The sequence below is a fragment of the Rhinoderma darwinii genome, chromosome 4 (assembly GCF_050947455.1).
Source record: "Rhinoderma darwinii isolate aRhiDar2 chromosome 4, aRhiDar2.hap1, whole genome shotgun sequence".
Taxonomy (NCBI): Eukaryota; Metazoa; Chordata; class Amphibia; order Anura; family Rhinodermatidae; genus Rhinoderma; species Rhinoderma darwinii.
Window position 1 is genome coordinate 99,915,302 of NC_134690.1, and position 20,517 is coordinate 99,935,818.

The window sequence follows — 20,517 nt, forward strand, 5'->3', positions numbered from 1 at the left end:
ATGACCAAAAAAGTGATTCTGACATTGTTTTTTAATTATTTTTTTTACGGTGTTCACCGTGCGGGAAAAATAATATAGTTTGGGTCGTTACGAACGCGGTGATACCAAATATGTGTACTTTTTTTTTAACATTTTCATTTTTTTCCTATAATAAAAGACTTATAGGAAAAAAAGCATTCTTTTTTTTTTGTAACTTTTATAACTTGTTTTTACACTTTTATAAAACTTTTTTCTTACTTTATTTTTTACTTTTGACTTGTTTTACTTGAAGACTGGCAGCACTGATCGCTGCTATAATACATTACACTACCTAGGTAGTGTAACGTATTATAAACTGTCAGTGTGACGCTGAGAGTCACACTAACAGGAAGCTTATGAGAACCAGCATCCGGCTGGTTCTCATAGGCTGCTGTGCATGGCAGACCCGGGGGCTGTTATATGGCCCCCGGTTCTGCCTTATAACCGACTGCAGCACCGGCAATCGGTCCCCGGGAAAGTTTGTTGTAGCAACAAACTTTCCAGTTTGTTGTAGCAACAAACTTTCCAGTTTGTTATAGCAACAAACTTTCCAGTTTGTTGCTACAACACACTTTCCCTGCGATCACATGACCGGGACCTGAACTAATCAGGTCCCGATCATATCTCCGGGACCAGAGGCAGGTGATAACAGCGCGATCCGGGTGTCAGCGCTACCCTGAGACACCCGGATTGCGCTTTTAACACCCACCGTGAATTCACGTCGGCACTGCACAGAGCCCAGCAAGTGCCGACGTGAATATACAGTGGGCGGTCGGGAAGCGGTTAAAAAAAATATATTAAAAAAAATAATAATAAATTTAAAAATAGGCTTCGGAAACTTTCTTGAAAATGTGAGAAATTGCTGCTAAAGTCGTAAGCTTTAAAACATCCTATAAAAGCAAAAGGATGTTAAAAAAAACATGCCAACATAAAGTAGACATATGGTAAATGTTAACAAGCAACTATTTTGCGTGGTATTACCATCTGTTTTACAAGCAAATACATTTAATTTTTCTCTAAATGTTGGTGTTTTTCAAAAATAAACACTAGTGTATCGACCAAAGTTCACCACTAGCATAAAGTACAAAATGTCACAAGAAAATATCAGAAACGCTTGGATAAATAAAAGCATCCATAGTTCTTAGCACATAAAGTAACAGGTCAGAGCTGAAAAAAAAAAAAAATAGACTCCAAAATAGTGTCTACAAGGCAAAAATAGACTCTGTCCTTATGCTTGTCACTAAGGGGTTAACATGTAAATGTTACTTTTTATTTTGTCAATCAACCGATATAATTTGGAACCGCCCCATTCAAGTGAAGTGCAGCCGTGCAGTAGAAATCAGTCAGACACCCATCAATCGGTAGGTGACGGCAATTCTTGGTAATGGGTCATCACGTACTTTAGTGGTAAAACCCCTTGTGATACAATTATTTTAAACATGCGCAAAAAACAGAGCATTTACATAAAGGCTAATTGAGTAAAATACTGACAAAAAGGATCAAAATTAGTTTTGGTTGAAACTGACTGTTTTAACTCCTTCCCGACCGACCACTGTCTTTTGACATCAGGAGGTGCAGGTCCCCAGCCTACGACGACGTCTTTTGGCGTCGCTGTAGATCAGGCGGATGAGCGCTCGCTCGTGTGAGCGCTCATCCTCTAAGCAGGAGCTGTAACTTACAGTTCCAGATCCTAGAGCAGCCTCCTGAACACAGCCGGGGTCGGAGAACATTCGGACTCCAGCTGTCTAACCCTTTGACTACCGCAGTCCGTGACCGCAGCATGATCAAAGGAAATTCCCCTCTTTGATGGCATCACCGGCATTCCGGTGATGCGATCAAACACCGGGGAATCCCTCTGCAGTCAGCCCTGGGGACCTACAAAGGACCCCAGGGCTATCTGTTCCATTTGCCTGCTGTTCAGGCCCACTGTGCTGCCCGATCAGCAGCCTGTGTCATAGTGACACAGTGTAATGTATTAGCGTACAGGAGTATGCTGATACATTACAAGTAAAAAATAGTTATAAATAAAGTTATCCCTTAATGGGATTAAAAGTCATTATTTTGAATAAAATACATTTTATTGCCCCTACACTAAATAAAAACTACACATATTAGGTATCTACACGACCGTAATAACCTGAAGAATTAATCTAACTGGTTATTTAGCATCAAACGTGAACGGGATAAAAAATAAACAAGAAAAACAAATGCAGAGAATCGCTTTTTCCTATACTCACAGCGTAAACATTTTTTTTAAGAGGTTAAGTACAATAGTATGTATGTATGTATGTATGTATGTATGTATGTATGTATTTGAACGAAAAAGTAGGCGATCCACTTGCGTTCTCTGCATGATTGACAGAGTGGACAAGTGTATTTCCGTACTTTTACAATTTATTCCTAGGTTTATGTTCTTTTCAAGAAGTCATTCAAATAAATTTTTCTAGAAATGCTTCCTTATAAACCAGGACAAGACCGGGGCAGAGCACAGTATGCCCTGGAAACTGGCCATTTTCTTCCATTTTATGGAGAGGAGTTTTACAATTCTGTCCATTACATTAATCCAGAGCAGACCCTTTCAGATATGCGAAGAAGTACAAGCTGAGCGGAGGAGGCAAACATTCAGGGTCAAGTCAGTTCTTTATTCATTTCGGAGCCGAGAACAGAACTGAAGCCACAACCATCTTCCCTGTATAGACTAGTGGGAATGAGCCTACAGCGATGGCGTATACATTCATTCACAGCTGTCTAAACTTAAATAACCCGACTTTTCCCAACTTCACAGTATAAGAGAAACTACTAAACGCCTAAAGAGGATCTTACACCAGATTTCACAATACAAACTGCATACATTATTAGGATAGGCCATTAATTTTAAAATCACGGATAACCCCCTTTAACCCCTTCCCGCTGCAGCCACTTTTGACCTTCCTGACAGAGCCGAATATTTCAAATTGGACACGTGTCACTTTATGTGGTAATAACTAGAATGGCTTTACTTGCCCAAGTGATTCGGAGATTGTATTAATCGAGACACATTGTACTATATAGAAGTTGTAATATTTGATCGATACATTTAGTATTTGTGAAACACCCCAAAATGTATAAAAAAAAAAATGTGGAAAGTTGTCATTTTTCAAAATCTGAACTTATTTGGTTGTAAAACTGCTAGTAATACCACACAAGATATTTACTAGCTTTCCCATAGGTCTACTTGGTTTGCATTATTTTTTGAACATCCGTTTATTTTTCTAGGATGTTACAAGGCAACTTTAGCAGCAATTTTTCACGAACATTTCCAAAAACTATTTTTTTAGGGAGCAATTCAGTTCTGGAGTGGCTTTGAAGGGTCTATATGTTAGGTACCCCCATAAAAAAAACCACCCAATTTTAAACCTGCACCACTGAAAATATTCAAACTGCATTTTGGAAGTTTACACCTTTAGGCGATTAATAAGAATGAAAGCAAAGTGACGGCGAAACTTGAAATTTTTTTTATGGTTTTTATTTTTTTGCAGATAATCAATTTCAATCCTTTTTTGTAACACTGCAAGTGTTAACAGAGAAACGCAACTCATTATTTATTTCCCCGATTCTGCAGTTTTTAGAAACATCCTACTCGACCAACAGAGGCCTCAGAAATGAATAAGCACATTGTGGATTGGGGGCCCTCTTTATTAGGATGTTTTCTAGGCACCACTATAGGTTTGCAGAGACCTTGAGATGCGAAAACTCAAGAAACACTCCCAAAAAGACACCATTTTGGAAACTACGCCCATAAAAAACTGCTGTAAAATACGGAGCCATTTTCACTTGAAAAAAAAGCCTCTGATTTTCAGTCCTTTTTAAAGCATCAAACTTTTTTTGATGCTTTTTTTTGGGAACAGTTTTTGGAGCTTGACAATTATTGAAAAACCGCTCCAAAAACGGTTCAAGAAGTGAAATGCAACTTTTTACGGGGCGTCTGAACAAAACAGTTTTTTGCATTGAAATCAATGGGCAGATGTTTTCAGGCGTTTACGCCCCGAAAAACACCAGTAAACACTGCGTGTGAACATGCCATAAGTGTGCAGTGGATGTTGCAGACAAAATGGCAATATTTCCATAGATATGCCATTTTAGTGCCCAATATGTTGTGCCACCGTGAAAAGACAAGTAATTATTATGCTGTGTTTCCATGCTTTGGAATCACCCTACATGTGGCCCTACTCTTTTGTTTGGACATAGGACAGGGCACAGGAGTGATTTGATGCCTAGTTTGCAATTGTAAACCAGTGCTGTGTAAATCGCCAAAGACTCGAATGTTAAATAATGAGAAAAAAACCCAGAGAAGTGACCCCATTTTGGAAACTAAATTCCTAAAGGAGTTTATCAAGAGGTGCATTGAGCATTTGGACTGCACAGGTGTCGTCTAAAAATTAATGCGCAGAGGGTTGTGCAAAGTGAAAATTGAGGTTTTTCCACTGATATGCCATTTAATTGTGCAATAAACAGTGCCCCTCTTATGACACATACCACAAATTGTCACCAGCATTTCACCAATTGAACTCTACCCGTCGCTGGCCGCTGCTGTCAAAAGTTCATTGCCGTTATCCCATCCCCAAAACTCCTCCGACTGTAAATAACGGTCTGCAAACATTTTGTGCCTTTTACGGTAATAATCTGGCAGTCTCGTTAGTTCCCCTTCTTATCCCAGGCCCACCGCCGAAAACTGGCACACCCTGAATGCCAAAATCTTGTCTGATATAGCGTGCATGTGCCCGTCATATATGGTCCGATACCCTTCCGTGCTTAATCCGGGTCTCAAATCTAGTTACTGCGCATGGGCCACTATGGAGTCCCATTGTGCACACGCACCAGAACATCGATGCGAAAGTGCGGGATTTAGTGTGTGCTGGGGGAGGAGAGGAGCCCTCAATCAAAAGTCAGCAGGAGGGTAACCTCAGAAAGGCTTTAGGAATGAAGATATATATGACTCTTATTCTCATTAGCATACGGCGCGGGAACACTAAAAAAACAGAATACTAAAAAGGTACAGAGCAGACTAAGATGATAATTATAGGTTACATAAAAATGATTTTTCACCCACTACCACCAGGTATTGCTGGTTCAATAGGTGAAATGCTGGTGACGGGTTCCCTTTAAAGTGTAAACTATATTTTCATAAATTATTGGACTTGTCAGAAGCTTTGATCAGTGGGGGTCCGAGCACTGAGACGCATGCGAAGGCCACTCCATTCAACGTCTATGGGATTGACGGAAATAGACGAGCATTGTATTCTGCTTTTTCCGTCAGTCCTATAGACTTTGTATGGAGCAGCAGCACGCATGCTCGCCACTTTATTCAATGTCGAGCAGTGAGGAACAGGTAGTTTAGGATCCCTGTTCTCGCGATTGGTGGGGGCCCCCAGTGATCAGACAATTTCCACCAATCTTGTGGATAGGCGATAATGGTCTATTCTGGAAAAACCTTTACTAGTCTGATCAGAGTGCTCTCATCGGGACATGATTGGTTCAGGTCCTGATGACGGCATCCAGACCAGAGAATGTAAGTTACTGACAAGACCTGGACACTGTTGCTCTGCTGAAACGTGGTGATCCGTGCCGCCCAGCAGCATAAAAGTGTCCCTGCCTGACAGTACTTAACAGCCTCTATTTCAGGTGCAGCTATTGGGATTTTAACCAATCAGGCTATGAGGATTGTACCCAGACCAGAGGTGGTTAGTTACAGCCAGATCTGGACACTCCGGAAATCCTGAGATCAGGAGAAGGGGGGGGGGGGTGTATGCGTGTGTACGCATAAGCTCTGAAGACTGGCGCACTGCTAGCTGCCATAAAAAAGACAAAAAAAAATTTGAAAAATGTATGGGTTTTTTTGGGCCACTTTGCTTGCTGAAAAAAATAAATAAAAAAATCTAATAAAAAAGTGATCAAAAATATCAAGTGCCCTAAGATTGTACCAATGAAAGCTACAGATTGTAACGTGACGAATAAGCCATCGCACAGCTCCGGTGGAGAAAAAATTAAAACGTTCTGGCGCTCAGAATATAGCAACAGAAGTTGTGCAGAGTGTTCCAAAAGTGGATAAGATTGGGCACCACTTATCAATGCGATACGGCCACATATCTATGAATTATTATTTATTTACCCATTATACCCTCTTATTGTGCCCTGATGTACTTTGCCCAGCTTACATATGCCCCCACATTATAAACTGAAATACCAGCAAAACCCCAAAACAGAACTATTACCAAGCAAAATCTGCGCTCCAAAATCCAACTGGCGCTTCTGCCGTGAGTGCAAACAGCAGTGTATTACCACATGAGGGGTATTGCCGTAATCGGGAGAAATAACTTTACAAGTTTTGTGGTGCTTTTTTATTCCTTGTAAAAATTGAAAAAAAACAACACAGAAAAAAAAGTAGATTTTAATTTTCACAGACAAACTCCAATAAATATAGCAAAAGACCTGTAGGGTCAAAATGCTAACTATACCCCTAGATAAATTCAATGAGGGGTGCAGTTTCCAAAACCGTGTCACTTTTGGGGAGTTTTCACTGTTTTGGCACCACAAGAACTCTTCAAACCTGACATGGTGCCTAAAATATATACTAAAAAAAAAAAAAAAAAGACTCCAAAATCCACTAGGTGCTACTTTCCTTCTGAGGTCTGTGCTTCAATCAATTACCACACTAGGGCCACACGTGGAATATTTCTAAAAACTGCAGAATCTGGGCAATAAATACGGAGTTGTGTTTCTCTGATAAAACCTTCTGCGTTACAGAATTTTTTTTCAAATTACAAATTAACTTCGGCAAAAAAAAACAAAAAACACATTTGTGAATTTCACCTCTACTTTGCTTTAAATCCTGTGAAACACCTAAAGGGTTAAGAAACTTTCTGAATGCTGTTTTGAATACTTTGAGGGGTGCAGTTTTTAAAATGGGGTGATTTATGGGGTCTATCTAGTACATAAGGCCCTCAAAGCCGCTTCAGAACTGAACTGGTCCTTGAAAAATAGCCTTTTGAAATTTTCTAGAAATAGTGAGAAATTGCAGCTAAAGTTCTAAGCCGTGTAACGTCCTAGAAAAATAAAATAAAGTTAAAAAAAAAATGATGCAAATATAAAAGTAGACATATGAGGGATGTTAATTAGCAACAATTTTGTGTGGTATTACTATCTGTTTTACAAGTAGATACATTCAAAATTATAATAATTTTTGCAAATTTTCTTTACATTTGTGTTTTTCCACAAATAAGCTATGAATTTTATTTTTCCACTAACAAAGTACAACATGTCACGAGAAAACAATCTCCGAATCGCTTGGATAGGCAAAAGCATTCCGGAGTTATTACCACATAAAAGGACATGTCAAATTTGAAAAAATGGGGCTGGCTCTCAAGTGCCAAAATGACCTTGGTCCTGAAAGGGTTAATAAAAGCATTTGTCTTTGGTGTTCAGCTTTCACTGAGTGGTTTTAACCCCTTCGCGCTCAGGTCAGTACTATTACGTCGTGCTGAGCGCATCGTTCGCGCTCAGCTCAGTAATAGTACTGACCTTAGTTAACACGGCGCCATCTTTCCCCGGCGCGTGTTTGAGCTGTGATACCTGCTGTTTCCGACAGCAGGCTATCACAGCTTAGTGTGCAGGGACCGATCGCGGGGGTCCCCGCCGATTAACCCCTTAGAAGCCGCGTTCAATAGCGATCGCGGCTTCTAAGGGGTTAAGCTGCCATCGCCGGCCTGCTACACTATAGCGGGCCGCGATGGCTACTATGGCAACCAGAATCCTAACAATGGACTCTGGCTACGCCATCGACGGAAGCCTAGTGGGTCCTGACAAAGTCGGGACCCACTATGCTTGCTGTCAGCGAACAGCTGACAGTTCTAATACACTGCACTACGTATGTATGTAGTGCAGTGTATTAGAATAGCGATCAGAGCCTCCTGCCCTCATGTCCCTTAGTGGGACAAAGTAAAAAAAAGTGTAAAAAAGTAAAAAAAAGTTGTGTAAAAATAAGAAAATAAAAGTTTTAAAACTATTAAAAGTAAAAATCCCCCTTTTTCCCTTATCAGTCCTTTATTATTAATAAAAATAAACAAATAAACTATACATAATTGATATCGCCGCGTCCGTACCGTCCTGAACTCCAAAACGATGTCGTTATTTATCCCGCGCGGTGAACGCCGTAAAAGAAAATAATAATAAACCGTACCACAATCACAATTGTACTGATCGAAACTACAGTTCGTTACGCAAAAAATAAGTCCTTGCACGACTTTCCTGATGGAAAAATAAAACAGTTCTGGCTCTTAGAATAAGGTAACACAAAAAATAAATTATACTTTACAAAATGTATTTTATTGTGCAAACACCATAAGACATAAAATAAAACTATAAACATATGGTATCGCCGAAATCGTATCGCCCCGCAGAATAAAGTGAATATGTCATTTATAGTGCACGGTGAACGCTGTAAAAAAAAAATAGAATTAAAAACAATAGTAAAATTGCTGTTTTTTAGTCACAACGCCTCTTAAAAATAGAATAAAAACTGATCAAAAAGTCGCATGCACCCCAAGAAAACTACAATGAATTCCTCAAGGTCTCTAGTTTCTAAAAAGGGGTCACTTTTGGGGGGTTTCCACTGTTTTAGCACCACAAGACCTCTTCAAACCGGACATGGTACCTAATAAATTAAATTAATTAAATGTCACCTCTACTTTGCTCTAAATTCCTGTGAAACACCTAAAGGGTTAATAAACTTTCTAAATGCTGTTGTGAATACTTTGAGGGGTCTAGTTTCTGAAATGGGGTGTTTGATAAGGGTGTCTAATATATGGGCCCCTCAAAGCAACTTCAGAACTGAGCTGGAAACTAAAAAAATAAATAAAAATGAGGCAATACTTCGCTTCTTACATTATACTGATAATGAGCCGTGCCCACCCCGAGATGACCCCAGTTTTGACCGTTTGTATAAACAGAGACCCCTATTAAACCATTTCAGTGCCCGGTTTTCCCGAGCATACACCCCCGAGAAGTGTATTTCTATTGATGAGTCCTTGGTACATTTTAAAGGGAGGGGTCAATTCCGCGAGTACCTGCCGAGTAAGAGGGCAAGGTATGGCGTGAAGATGTATAAGCTGTGCGAGAGTGCATCAGGGTATACCTACAGGTTTAGGCCTCATGCACACGACCGTAAAAACTCCCGTTATTACGGGTCGTAATTACGACCCGTAATAACAGGCTCATAGACTTCTATTGGCGACGGGTGCCTTCCCGTTTTCTCACGGGAAGGTGCCCATGCCGTTGAAAAAGATAGAACATGTCCTATTTCAGGCCGTAATAACGGCACGGACAGTCCATAGAAGTCTATGGAGTCTCGTAATGACGGGTGGCTACATGTGTGCACCCGTCATTACGGCAGCGTTGCTAAGCGACGTCAGTAAATAGTCACTGTCCAGGGAGCTGAAAGAGTTAACTGATCGGCAGTAACTCTTTCAGCACCCTGGACAGTGACTACCGATCAGTATAAACCTGTAAAAAATAAAAATAAAAGACGTTCATACTTATCGAGAACTTCCTGCTTCCTCCAGTCCGGTCTCCCGCCCGTTGCCTTGGTGACGCGTCCCTCTCGACATCCGGCCCGACGTCCTGGATGACGTTTCAGGCCATGTGACCGCTGCAGCCAATCACAGGTCAATCACAGGCTGCAGCGGTCACATGGACTGCCGCGTCATCCAGGGATGTCGGGCTGGATGTGAAGAGAGGGACGCGTCACCAAGACAACGGCCGGGTAAGTATGAATTTCTTTAACTTTTATTACAGAAAAGGCTGTCTCTTCTCTCTATCCTGCACTGATAGAGAGAAGGGGCTGCCGATTAGTGCAGTGCTATTTTGCCGCCAAAAACTTGCCCGTAAATACGGGTGGAATACGGGTGACACCGGACCCATATTTACGGGCACGGGTTCGTAAATACTGGTGCAAAACGGGTGGAATACGTGTGACACCGGACCCGTATTTACGCCAGTATTTACGGGTGGGAAAAAATACGGTCGTGTGCATGAGGCCTGAGGATATATGAAGGGAAGGACAGAAGTGCTCAGCCCCCAGAATGCTCCCCCTTACTGGAGATAATGCAAAAATTGTGTGGGATTTGGTGCAGCCACTGCTGGACCAGGGTTACCAACTCTACCTGGATAATTTTTATACCAGCGTCCCACTCTTCAACTGCCTCGCTTCCAGAAGTCCTGCGGCATGCGGCACTGCTAGAAGAAATCTGAGATGCCTCCCTAAGACTCTGCTTGGGCAAACAAGAAGGGGTGAGAGCAGGGCACATTCTAGCAGCAACATATTGTGTGTCAAGTACAAGACCAGGGAGATGCCACACCAGTACCCATGTACCTGTACGAGGTACCAGTACAGAGACCCCCAAACCAGACTGCATCCTGGACTACAATAGGTACATGGGAGGGGTGGACTTGTCAGATCAAGTCCTGAAGCCCTACAGTACTTCTGGAAGCGAGGCCACACGCATCGTACCAGGGCAACACTTTCCAGGAGAAGTTCCCCAAACTGGCAAGAAGGGAAAAAGTCAAAAGAGGTGCAAAGTCTGCTATAAGAGTGGGATAAGGAAGGACACAATATATCAATGTGACGCGTGTCCCGAAAAACCAGAGCTCTGTATGAAAGAGCGTTTTAAAATTTATCATCCATCCCTTTATTTTTAATTTACCCCAGTTTTACTCGCTCTGATCCACTTCGCACAGCTTACCCCTCCTCATCTTTCCCCTCTGAACCCTGCTGTGTGCCCAGGCAGCTAATAACAGCCACATGTAGGGTATTGCCGTACCCGGGAGAACCAACATTACAGTTTATGAGGTGTATATCTCCGGTGGCGCATGCTGGGCACAATATATCGGACACTGAATTGGCATATATGTATAGAAAATTGCAAATTTCACTCTGCACCAACTGCTGCACATTATCTTTTACACAATACCTGTGGGGTCAAAATGCTCACTACACCTCTAGATGAATGCCTTAAGGGGTGTCGATTTTAAAACAGGAGTTCTGGTCCCCAGATTCATCTACACCTCTAGATGAATGCCTTAAGGGGTGTCGATTTTAAAACGCCGATCTGCTGCAATAGCAGATAGGGGTTGCAAAATCTGGTGACAGAGCCTCTTTAAGGCCCAAACTAGGCTGCGTCCTTAAGGGGTTAAGCATTGCACCAGAATACATACACTGACTATCTTACTTTCATCAAGAGCTCATCAAGGGGTAAAAATTATTTATTCTCAAAATTCTAAAAGTTAATTTAAAAAAATATAAAAAATTTGGGATCAGCATATTTAATTGTAATATTTCATGATCAGAAATATATTTAGTTGTCTGTTCCAATTAAACCATTACTTTCTACATGAATTCCCGGCATTAGGTCTGGATAGCGAAGACTTGTAGCAGCCAGACCAGAGTGTGTCTGGCAGACCAAACCCATCTATGTATTACATGGTCGTCCATTCACCTGAATAATTGGCAAGTAAAACCTTACCCATTTCGTTCCAAAATACCTCAAGGAATTTGCAGTTATTGCTGTAGAAGCAAATCCCTTAGTCTGATTATGGCTCAGCTATAAAGTACATTAGATATTAACTAGGTACATTCTTTCACAGGCAGTTTGTCCATGATGAAATCCAAGCAGATTGCTCACATTTGCGCCAGGCCCTGTGGTTACCTTATTTATGAGGTGCTCCGTCACTACTTCTCTAAGTCCCGTGTATAGTTTCTCTCCGTGTTTATGGAGCACCATGGTATATGCATTTCTATAGAGTTCTTCAAAACTTAGTCCACTGTTGTTCTTGCGCTGAATTTCTTGAATTGCGTTCTTTAGCAGATCCCAAATGCTGTTCACATACTTTTCATCCATAGTCATCTGTAACAGACAATACATTTTAGGAAAAACTATTTTGTAAAAACAGAGAAAAAAAAAAAACACCTCATAATTCACATTTTAACGCGACAGTATAATAAGCATGGCATACTACTGCAGGATCGACATTATTCTATTAGACCACGATTAGATGAGGCAAAAAATAAAAAATCAATCATTGGCAAATTGCAGTACATGTGAATGGGGTTTTCATATCCCCCCCCCCCCCCCCCCATGAAGTGGGGAAATATGCAGTGGAATTCAACCCTTGCAGTGCAGACTATAGCCCTTTAGAATGTACCACAACCCTTTCTCTTGCGGTCTGTCTAAAAAATAAAAATCATTTCGGCCTCCCTTTATGTTTTTGGTTGTCAAATTAAGCGTCAACATTATTGCATGTAAAATAAAGAAAGACCACACTGCGGACCGTCCGACTGCCGGCAGCGCTCACACCACACCGCGGACCTGCCGGCAGCGGTCACGCCACACCGCGGACCTGCCGGCAGCGGTCACGCCACACCGCGGACCTGCCGGCAGCGGTCACGCCACACCGCGGACCTGCCGGCAGCGCTCACGCCACACCGCGGACCTGCCGGCAGCGCCCACGCCACACTGTGGCCCGTGCGACCGCCGGCAGCGCCCACGCCACACTGCGGACCGCCGGCAGCGCCCACGCCACACTGCGGACCGCCGGCAGCGCCCACGCCACACTGCGGACCGCCGGCAGCGCCCACGCCACACTGCGGACCGCCGGCAGCGCCCACGCCACACTGCGGACCGCCGGCAGCGCCCACGCCACACTGCGGACCGCCGGCAGCGCCCACGCCACACTGCGGACCGCCGGCAGCGCCCACGCCACACTGCGGACCGCCGGCAGCGCCCACGCCACACTGCGGACCGCCGGCAGCGCCCACGCCACACTGCGGACCGCCGGCAGCGCCCACGCCACACTGCGGACCGCCGGCAGCGCCCACGCCACACTGCGGACCGCCGGCAGCGCCCACGCCACACTGCGGACCGCCGGCAGCGCCCACGCCACACTGCGGACCGCCGGCAGCGCCCACGCCACACTGCGGACCGCCGGCAGCGCCCACGCCACACTGCGGACCGCCGGCAGCGCCCACGCCACACTGCGGACCGCCGGCAGCGCCCACGCCACACTGCGGACCGCCGGCAGCGCCCACGCCACACTGCGGACCGCCGGCAGCGCCCACGCCACACTGCGGACCGCCGGCAGCGCCCACGCCACACTGCGGACCGCCGGCAGCGCCCACGCCACACTGCGGACCGCCGGCAGCGCCCACGCCACACTGCGGACCGCCGGCAGCGTCCACGCCACACTGCGGACCGCCGGCAGCGTCCACGCCACACTGCGGACCGCCGGCAGCGTCCACGCCACACTGCGGACCGCCGGCAGCGTCCACGCCACACTGCGGACCGCCGGCAGCGTCCACGCCACACTGCGGACCGCCGGCAGCGTCCACGCCACACTGCGGACCGTCGGCAGCGTTCACGCCACACTGCGGACCGTCCGACCGCCGGCAGCGTTCACGCCACACTGCGGACCGTCCGACCGCCGGCAGCGTTCACGCCACACCGCGGACCCGCCGGCAGCGTCCACGCCACACTGCGGACCGTCCGGCCGCCTGCAGCGTTCACACCACACTGCGGACCGTCCGACCGCCTGCAGCGTTCACACCACACTGCGGACCGTCCGACCGCCTGCAGCGTTCACACCACACTGCGGACCGTCCGACCGCCTGCAGCGTTCACACCACACTGCGGACCGTCCGACCGCCTGCAGCGTTCACACCACACTGCGGACCGTCCGACCGCCTGCAGCGTTCACACCACACTGCGGACCGTCCGACCGCCTGCAGCGTTCACACCACACTGCGGACCGTCCGACCGCCTGCAGCGTTCACACCACACTGCGGACCGTCCGACCGCCTGCAGCGTTCACACCACACTGCGGACCGTCCGACCGCCTGCAGCGTTCACACCACACTGCGGACCGTCCGACCGCCTGCAGCGTTCACACCACACTGCGGACCGTCCGACCGCCTGCAGCGTTCACACCACACTGCGGACCGTCCGACCGCCTGCAGCGTTCACACCACACTGCGGACCGTCCGACCGCCTGCAGCGTTCACACCACACTGCGGACCGTCCTGTGGCTAAAAGTACAGATGTGGTCATCGGAAGTTATATTCTCTATGACAATACATTGTCGCTTTGGGATAGACATATATTATTGCCTCAGATAAGAGTACGAGCACATCGATATGCCATATATCATATGTTTTCATGGAAAACCCTCTTTAAGATGCAACTGCAGCAGTGTGTTGGTTATACTACGGTGTCGGAAATCTTGCCACATCTCACCGCTAAACACGGACTGACAAGTTTGGCCTCATGAGAACGGCTGCATTACAAATTCTGGCTCACTTTACGGAGATCTCTAGGAGGCTTTCTATGACACCAGTTAAAGAAGTCAAATCATTTAACACCTGAAAATATGTTGGACACGGTTGAGGTCAGTACGTGGAGGTATAGGCCTGGAGTATTCCCCGAAATATGTCGCTTTATAGCCATACTGTATCATACGTCAGACATCGGCTACAATCTTAAGAAAAACCTTTACCGCGCAGTATACTTTTCATTGTGGAAACTCACTGCAGAGAGGAGCAGAACTTATTTCCCAAATGGTCCTGACGATGTCTTAAATAGATTTGCCATTGATACACTTTAATGTGGTGGCCACCCCCACCATAAATGGGGACCAGAACTCCTGTTCAAGGCCCTGTTCACATCACGTTTTTGCCCTACATTTATCATGTGCATCAGGAAACCACCAAACATGTCCATAGGGCTAGATTAGCCCAACAGGGGCCGATCGTGTATCCTATGAGTTGGTATACGATTATATATATTTCTTTTTAGTTATGAGAAAGTGTAGTAGACTACGCTATTAAATCCTAGATGCCACTATATGGCATATGTTACAAGTATACGATTAATATATACGTCATGTGCTTTCAATAGCCTTTCGTTATGTATACGTTAATGGATACTATTATAGTCTAATGGTAACAGCTACGTTATACAGGTGCCTAATAGTGGTATCCATCACTCAAACTGCAACGGTATTCGTTTAATGGATACGTCATGAACTTGCACGACATAAGTATAACGGATAACATTAAAGTCTATGGTGACAGAGGCCACTATTAGGCATCCGTCACAGCCTACATTTAACATACATGTTGGAAAGTTTTTCTCAATGTATACATAAAACTTGGGGAAAAAACGTGATATGTACATAGAATAAAATATCAAAGAAAAAACCAGAAAAGCCCTTTACAAACCAATACAGGACGTAACTGACCACAAAGGGAGACAGAAGACGATTTTCTAATCCTGGATAAGCCCTTTACCCTTAGTGCAAATGAGGATGATGATCGTTTGTTCACTTATGTTTTTCTAACCCCTTTAATGAAGGGGGGAAAAAAATTATGACTGCTTCCTTCCAGAAGGTTATGGCTGGTATTGCAGTACAGCTCAACTAAAGTGGGTGGGGGTGAGCTGCAATACCACACACAACCTGTGGACAGGTTTGACACTGCTTGGGGGGAAAAAAATAAAATGAAAGTCCACCCAGTAAAATGTTGGGCTGGTCATCTTCTTACCAGGCGCTTTATTGCTGAACAATCTTCTCCGTTCCAGCCGCCATTATGTCACATGACCAGCAGTGACTGTCCGAATCCTACACCGTGTGGACTCACTTTTACTATGCATACCTATGAGACGCTCAAGGTGAATGTCGCAGGAATGCATGGTGAAAGTGAGTATAGCATAGTTTGTATACCACACACAACAGCATGATGCATAGCTATAAGAAAATGTAATAAGGAGAAAGGGGACATGAATGAACGTGTAATCAGGGCTGTGTGGGTATCGTGACATGCGTTTTTCCCAGTTCAACGCCAGCGGATTGTTTATTTTCCTCCCCTCAGCGCTATACAATTTGTACAACTCCTAAGAACAGATGGCTTGTTCCCATTCAGATGCAGGCACCTCATAGCAACGTTTTCCACAATAACTTGTATGAGACACATTGTACAAATCAAAGCTGGTAGAAACCTACCCTGTATCTCCTGCACACGAACAGTCACAATTCAGCCCGAATAAACACCTAAAGCATCAGCTGCAGTTACAAAGATGGTCTGGGGTAACAAAGTCTAACAGGGCTTGCATTCCACTTCTCATTAGTGGACATATTGGGGGGGGGAATGGATTACTCTGACAGTTTTCGGACGTAAAAAATAATACAAATAAACTAAAGTCACTAATGCCGCAAATCGTAATTTGCGCATATAAAAAAGGGACATTTGGAGGCAGTTGCAATGCTCACGGAACTGAACTAAAAAGTGGGTGTGGTTTAACAAAGGAGGTGTGGCCTCCCACGGCTCGAAAATGGACTATAAATTTATGTCATTAACTGACACAAAGCTGGAGTAGATTTTACTTTCGCACGCACAGACGTCCAGAGATGCGAATAATTTATTAAGAGGTGTGTGCCAGATAATAAATTAGGTGCATCTTAGATTAAGACTGGCAGTCTTACTAAATTACCCCCATTGTCTACTAAAAAGTCCAAAACGTAAAATAACATATATACATATATACACACATATATACACATACATACTCCTATATACTTGTGTTTCTCTATGAATTAGAATATCAAAAAGGTTATTTCAGTAACTCAATTCAAAAGGTGAAACTCCTATTATATAGATTCATTACACACAGAGTGATCTATGTCCAGCATTTTTTTCTTTTAATGTCGGTGATTATGGTTAACAGATAATGAAAACCCAAAATTTTGTGTCTCAGAAAATTTGAATATTGGGTAAAAGTTGAAGATTGTAGACTCCTGGTGACACACACTAATCAGCTGATCAACACAAAACACCAGTCAAGGTTTCCCAAGTCTTTAACCTCTTCCCGACATTTTGACGTATCCATACGCCTAAGTCAAGTAGGGGAAGTATGGAACAGGCTCACGGAGTGAACCCGCTCCATACGATGCCGGTGTCGGCTGTTTGTTACAGCCGACACTACAGAGTAATGAGCGGCATCGCCCTCGAGCGCGATCCCGCTAGTTTAACTCGTTAAATGCTGTGGTCAATAGCGTCCGCAGCATTTAAATCATTATAAAGAGGGGGCGACCTCCTCTAACAGCTCATCACGCCCCCCCGCAACACAAATCACTGGGAGCGATGGTTGCTACGGCTGCCTGGGGCCTAATGAAGACCCCCAGGTCCGCAATCTTTGTGCACCTATTAAGCGCTGCCTCCGGCAGGGCTTAACAGTTGCCAGTCAGATTCACGATATACTGCAATACATTAGTATTGTAGTATAATGTACAAGCGATCTAACGATTCCTGGTTGAAGTCCCCTAGGGGGACTAATAAAAAAATAAAAGTAAAAATTAGTTAAATAAAGTTTTTTGTGTAAAAAAATAAATAAAAAAAATTAAAAGTTAAAAAAAAAAAACCCTTTTCCCATTTTCCCCCTAGAGCATAGTAAAATAAATAAACATAATTGGCATCGCCGCGTCCGTAAAAAGTCTGAACTATCACAATGTATCATTATTTAACCCGCACGGTGAACGCTGTAAAAAAATAATAATTCTAAACACCAGAATCTCTATTGTTTGGTCACCTCATCTCCCACAAAAAAATTAAATAAAAAGTGGTCAAACCGTCGGATGTACACCAAAATGGTATTATTAAAAACTACAGCTTATCGCGCAAAAAATAAGCCCTCATACCACTTAAATCGACGGAAAAAGAAAAAACTTAAGGCTCTCCGAATTTGGCGACAAAATAAATTTTCTTTTTTACACTTAGGTTTTTACATGTAAAAGTAGTAAAATATAGAAAAAAAAAAACTGTATAGATTTGGTATCGCCGTAATCATATTGACCCGCAGAATAAAGTTAACATGTTGTTTTAATTGCACAGTGAATTCCGTAGAAACGGCGCACAAAAAACAGTGGAGGAATCGCTGTTTTTTTCATTTTCTACCCCACAAATAATTTTTGCCCGTTTCTTAGTACATTATATGGTAAATGATGCTACGAAAACTACAACTCGTCCCACAAAAATCAAGCCCTCATAGGACTATATGGACGGAAAAATAAAGACGTTATGACTTTTGGAAGGTGGGGAGGAAAAAACTAAAATGAAAATCTGAAAAAGGGCTGCGGCGGGAAGGGGTTAAAAGGGCTGGTCTGTTCCTCAGTGGTCCAAAGTCCTGTTTTCAGAGGACAGTAAATTTTGCATTTCATTAGGAAATCTCGGTCGCAGAGTCTGGAGGAAGAGTGGAGAGGCATCAATCCAAGTTACTTGTGGTCCAGTGTGAAGTTTCCACAGTTAGAGGAGTCTAACACACCGAGCGCGTTTGGTCCATGATATATGGTCCGTACGTCGGCCGCATTTCCCGGACCGAACACACTGCAGGGAGCCGGGCTCCTAGAATCGTAGTTATCTATGACGCTAGGTGTCACTGCCTATCATGTAATCATGTTTTCAGTACGGGACAGTAGTTCCGCAGCGAGGCAGTGTCACCTAGCGTCAGAGAACCATGATGCTAGGAGCCCTGTTCGCTGCAGTGTGTTCGGTCTGGGTAACGCGGCCGACGTAACAGACCGTATATCACGATCCAAACCCGCTCGTGTGGGAGAGGCCTTAGTGATGGTTTGGGGGCCATGTCATCTGCTGGTGTTGGTCCACTGTGTTATATCAAGTCCAGAGTCAGCGCAGCCGTCTAGCAGGACATTTCCCAGCACTTCATGCTTCCCTCTGCTGACAAGCTTTATGGAGATGCTGATTTCATTTTCCAGCAGGACTTGGCACCTGCCCACACTGCCAAAAGTACCAATACCTGGTGTAATAACCACAGTATCACTGTGATTGATTGGCCAGCAAACTCACCTGACCTAAACCCTATAGAGAATCTATGGGGTATTGTCAAGAGGAAGAGGAGACGCCAGACCCAACAATGCAGACGAGCTGAAGACCGCTACCAAAGCAACCTGGGCTTCCATAACACCTCAGCAGTGCCACAGGCTGATTTTAATAAAAATTACAGTAAAAAAACAAAATTTTTTTCCATAAAAAGTGGTTTTATTTAGTAAAAGTGTAAAAAATAAATAAAAGCACACATATGGTATCGCCGCGACCGTAATGACTCCATTAATAAAGTTAATATGTAATTTAAACCGCAAGGTGAACACCGTAAAAAAACGCAAAAAAAAAAAGTGAAATTGCAATTTTTTTCCATTGCCCCCCAAAAAAGTCATAATAAAAATGAATCAATAAGTCCCATGTACCCCAAAACAGTACGTCTCGTCCCGCAAAAAACAAGCCCAAAAAAAATCACTACATTGATGGAAAAATAAAAAAGTTACGGCTCTTGGAAAGCGACGACGCAAAAACAAATAATTTTAGTTCAAAAAGGGTTTTATTGTGCAAAAGTCGTAAAACATAAAAAACCTCGACATATGTGGTATCGCCGTAATTGTACCGACCCATAGAATAAAGGTAACATGTTATTTACACCGCACAGTGAACGGCGTAAATTTAATACGCATAGAACAATGGCGGAATTTGTTTGTTTTTTTATAATCCCTCCCAAAAAAAGTTAATAAAAATGTATATGTACCCTAAAATGGTGCTATTAAAAAGTACAACTAATCCCACAGAAAACAAGTCCTCATACAGCTATGTAGAAGAAAAAATAAAAAAGTTATAGCTCTTTGAATGCGACTATAGAAAAATGAATAAAATAGCTTGGTCATTAGGACCTAAAATAGGCTGGTCACTAAGGGGTTAAGATTGTGGCAACACCATACGTGTGTATTTATTCTTTTTTTTTTATTTTACACTGACAAAATAAAACCACATTTTATGGAAATATAAATATTTTTTTTTACTGTGCACCTTTTTAAATTTATTTCACATTAATTTTTTGGTCCCACTAGGGGACTTCACTACGCAGTCTTTTGATTGCAGATATAATGCTTTGTTATACTTTGTATACCAAATCATTATTGCCTGTCGGTGTAAAACTATTCTGGCCATGCATCCGACATAACCTAATAAGCATATAGCCATGGCAATCCGTTAGCAGCCCGCGATCGCATTTGCGGGCCACTGATGGGTGACGGAGGCAAGTTTCAATCGAGATAGATCGGGAAGGAGTATGGCTGTCATAAGACAGCTGAACACCCGCTCCAGCCCACATGGGATAAAATCGCAGTACTTCGACTAGGCCACAGTGAATAGGCTGCGGCCTAGTCAAAGGCCTGTTAATGGTGGTCACTAATGGATTAAGGGGTTAAAGAATCTGCTGCTTACATCTTGGTGGCAGATACCACAGGACACCGGCAGAGGCTGAGGAGCTTTGTGAGTACATGGCATTTCTTATCCACATATACACACTTCAAAGTCTATTACGCTGCAAAAAAGCCCAGGTCATGGTGACTCATGAAAAT

General features: G+C 43.9%; 1 protein-coding gene across 2 annotated transcripts in view; it reads right to left on the reverse strand.

The window, feature by feature from the left end:
• CUL3 (cullin 3) overlaps positions 1 to 20,517 on the reverse strand; it is a 113,749-nt gene that overhangs the window by 66,092 nt on the left and 27,140 nt on the right. For both annotated transcript variants that reach the window (XM_075861428.1, XM_075861429.1), the window contains exon 2: positions 11,757 to 11,954. In XM_075861428.1, coding sequence (XP_075717543.1) covers positions 11,757 to 11,954 — 198 coding nt within the window. The remainder of the gene's footprint in view (positions 1 to 11,756; positions 11,955 to 20,517) is intronic.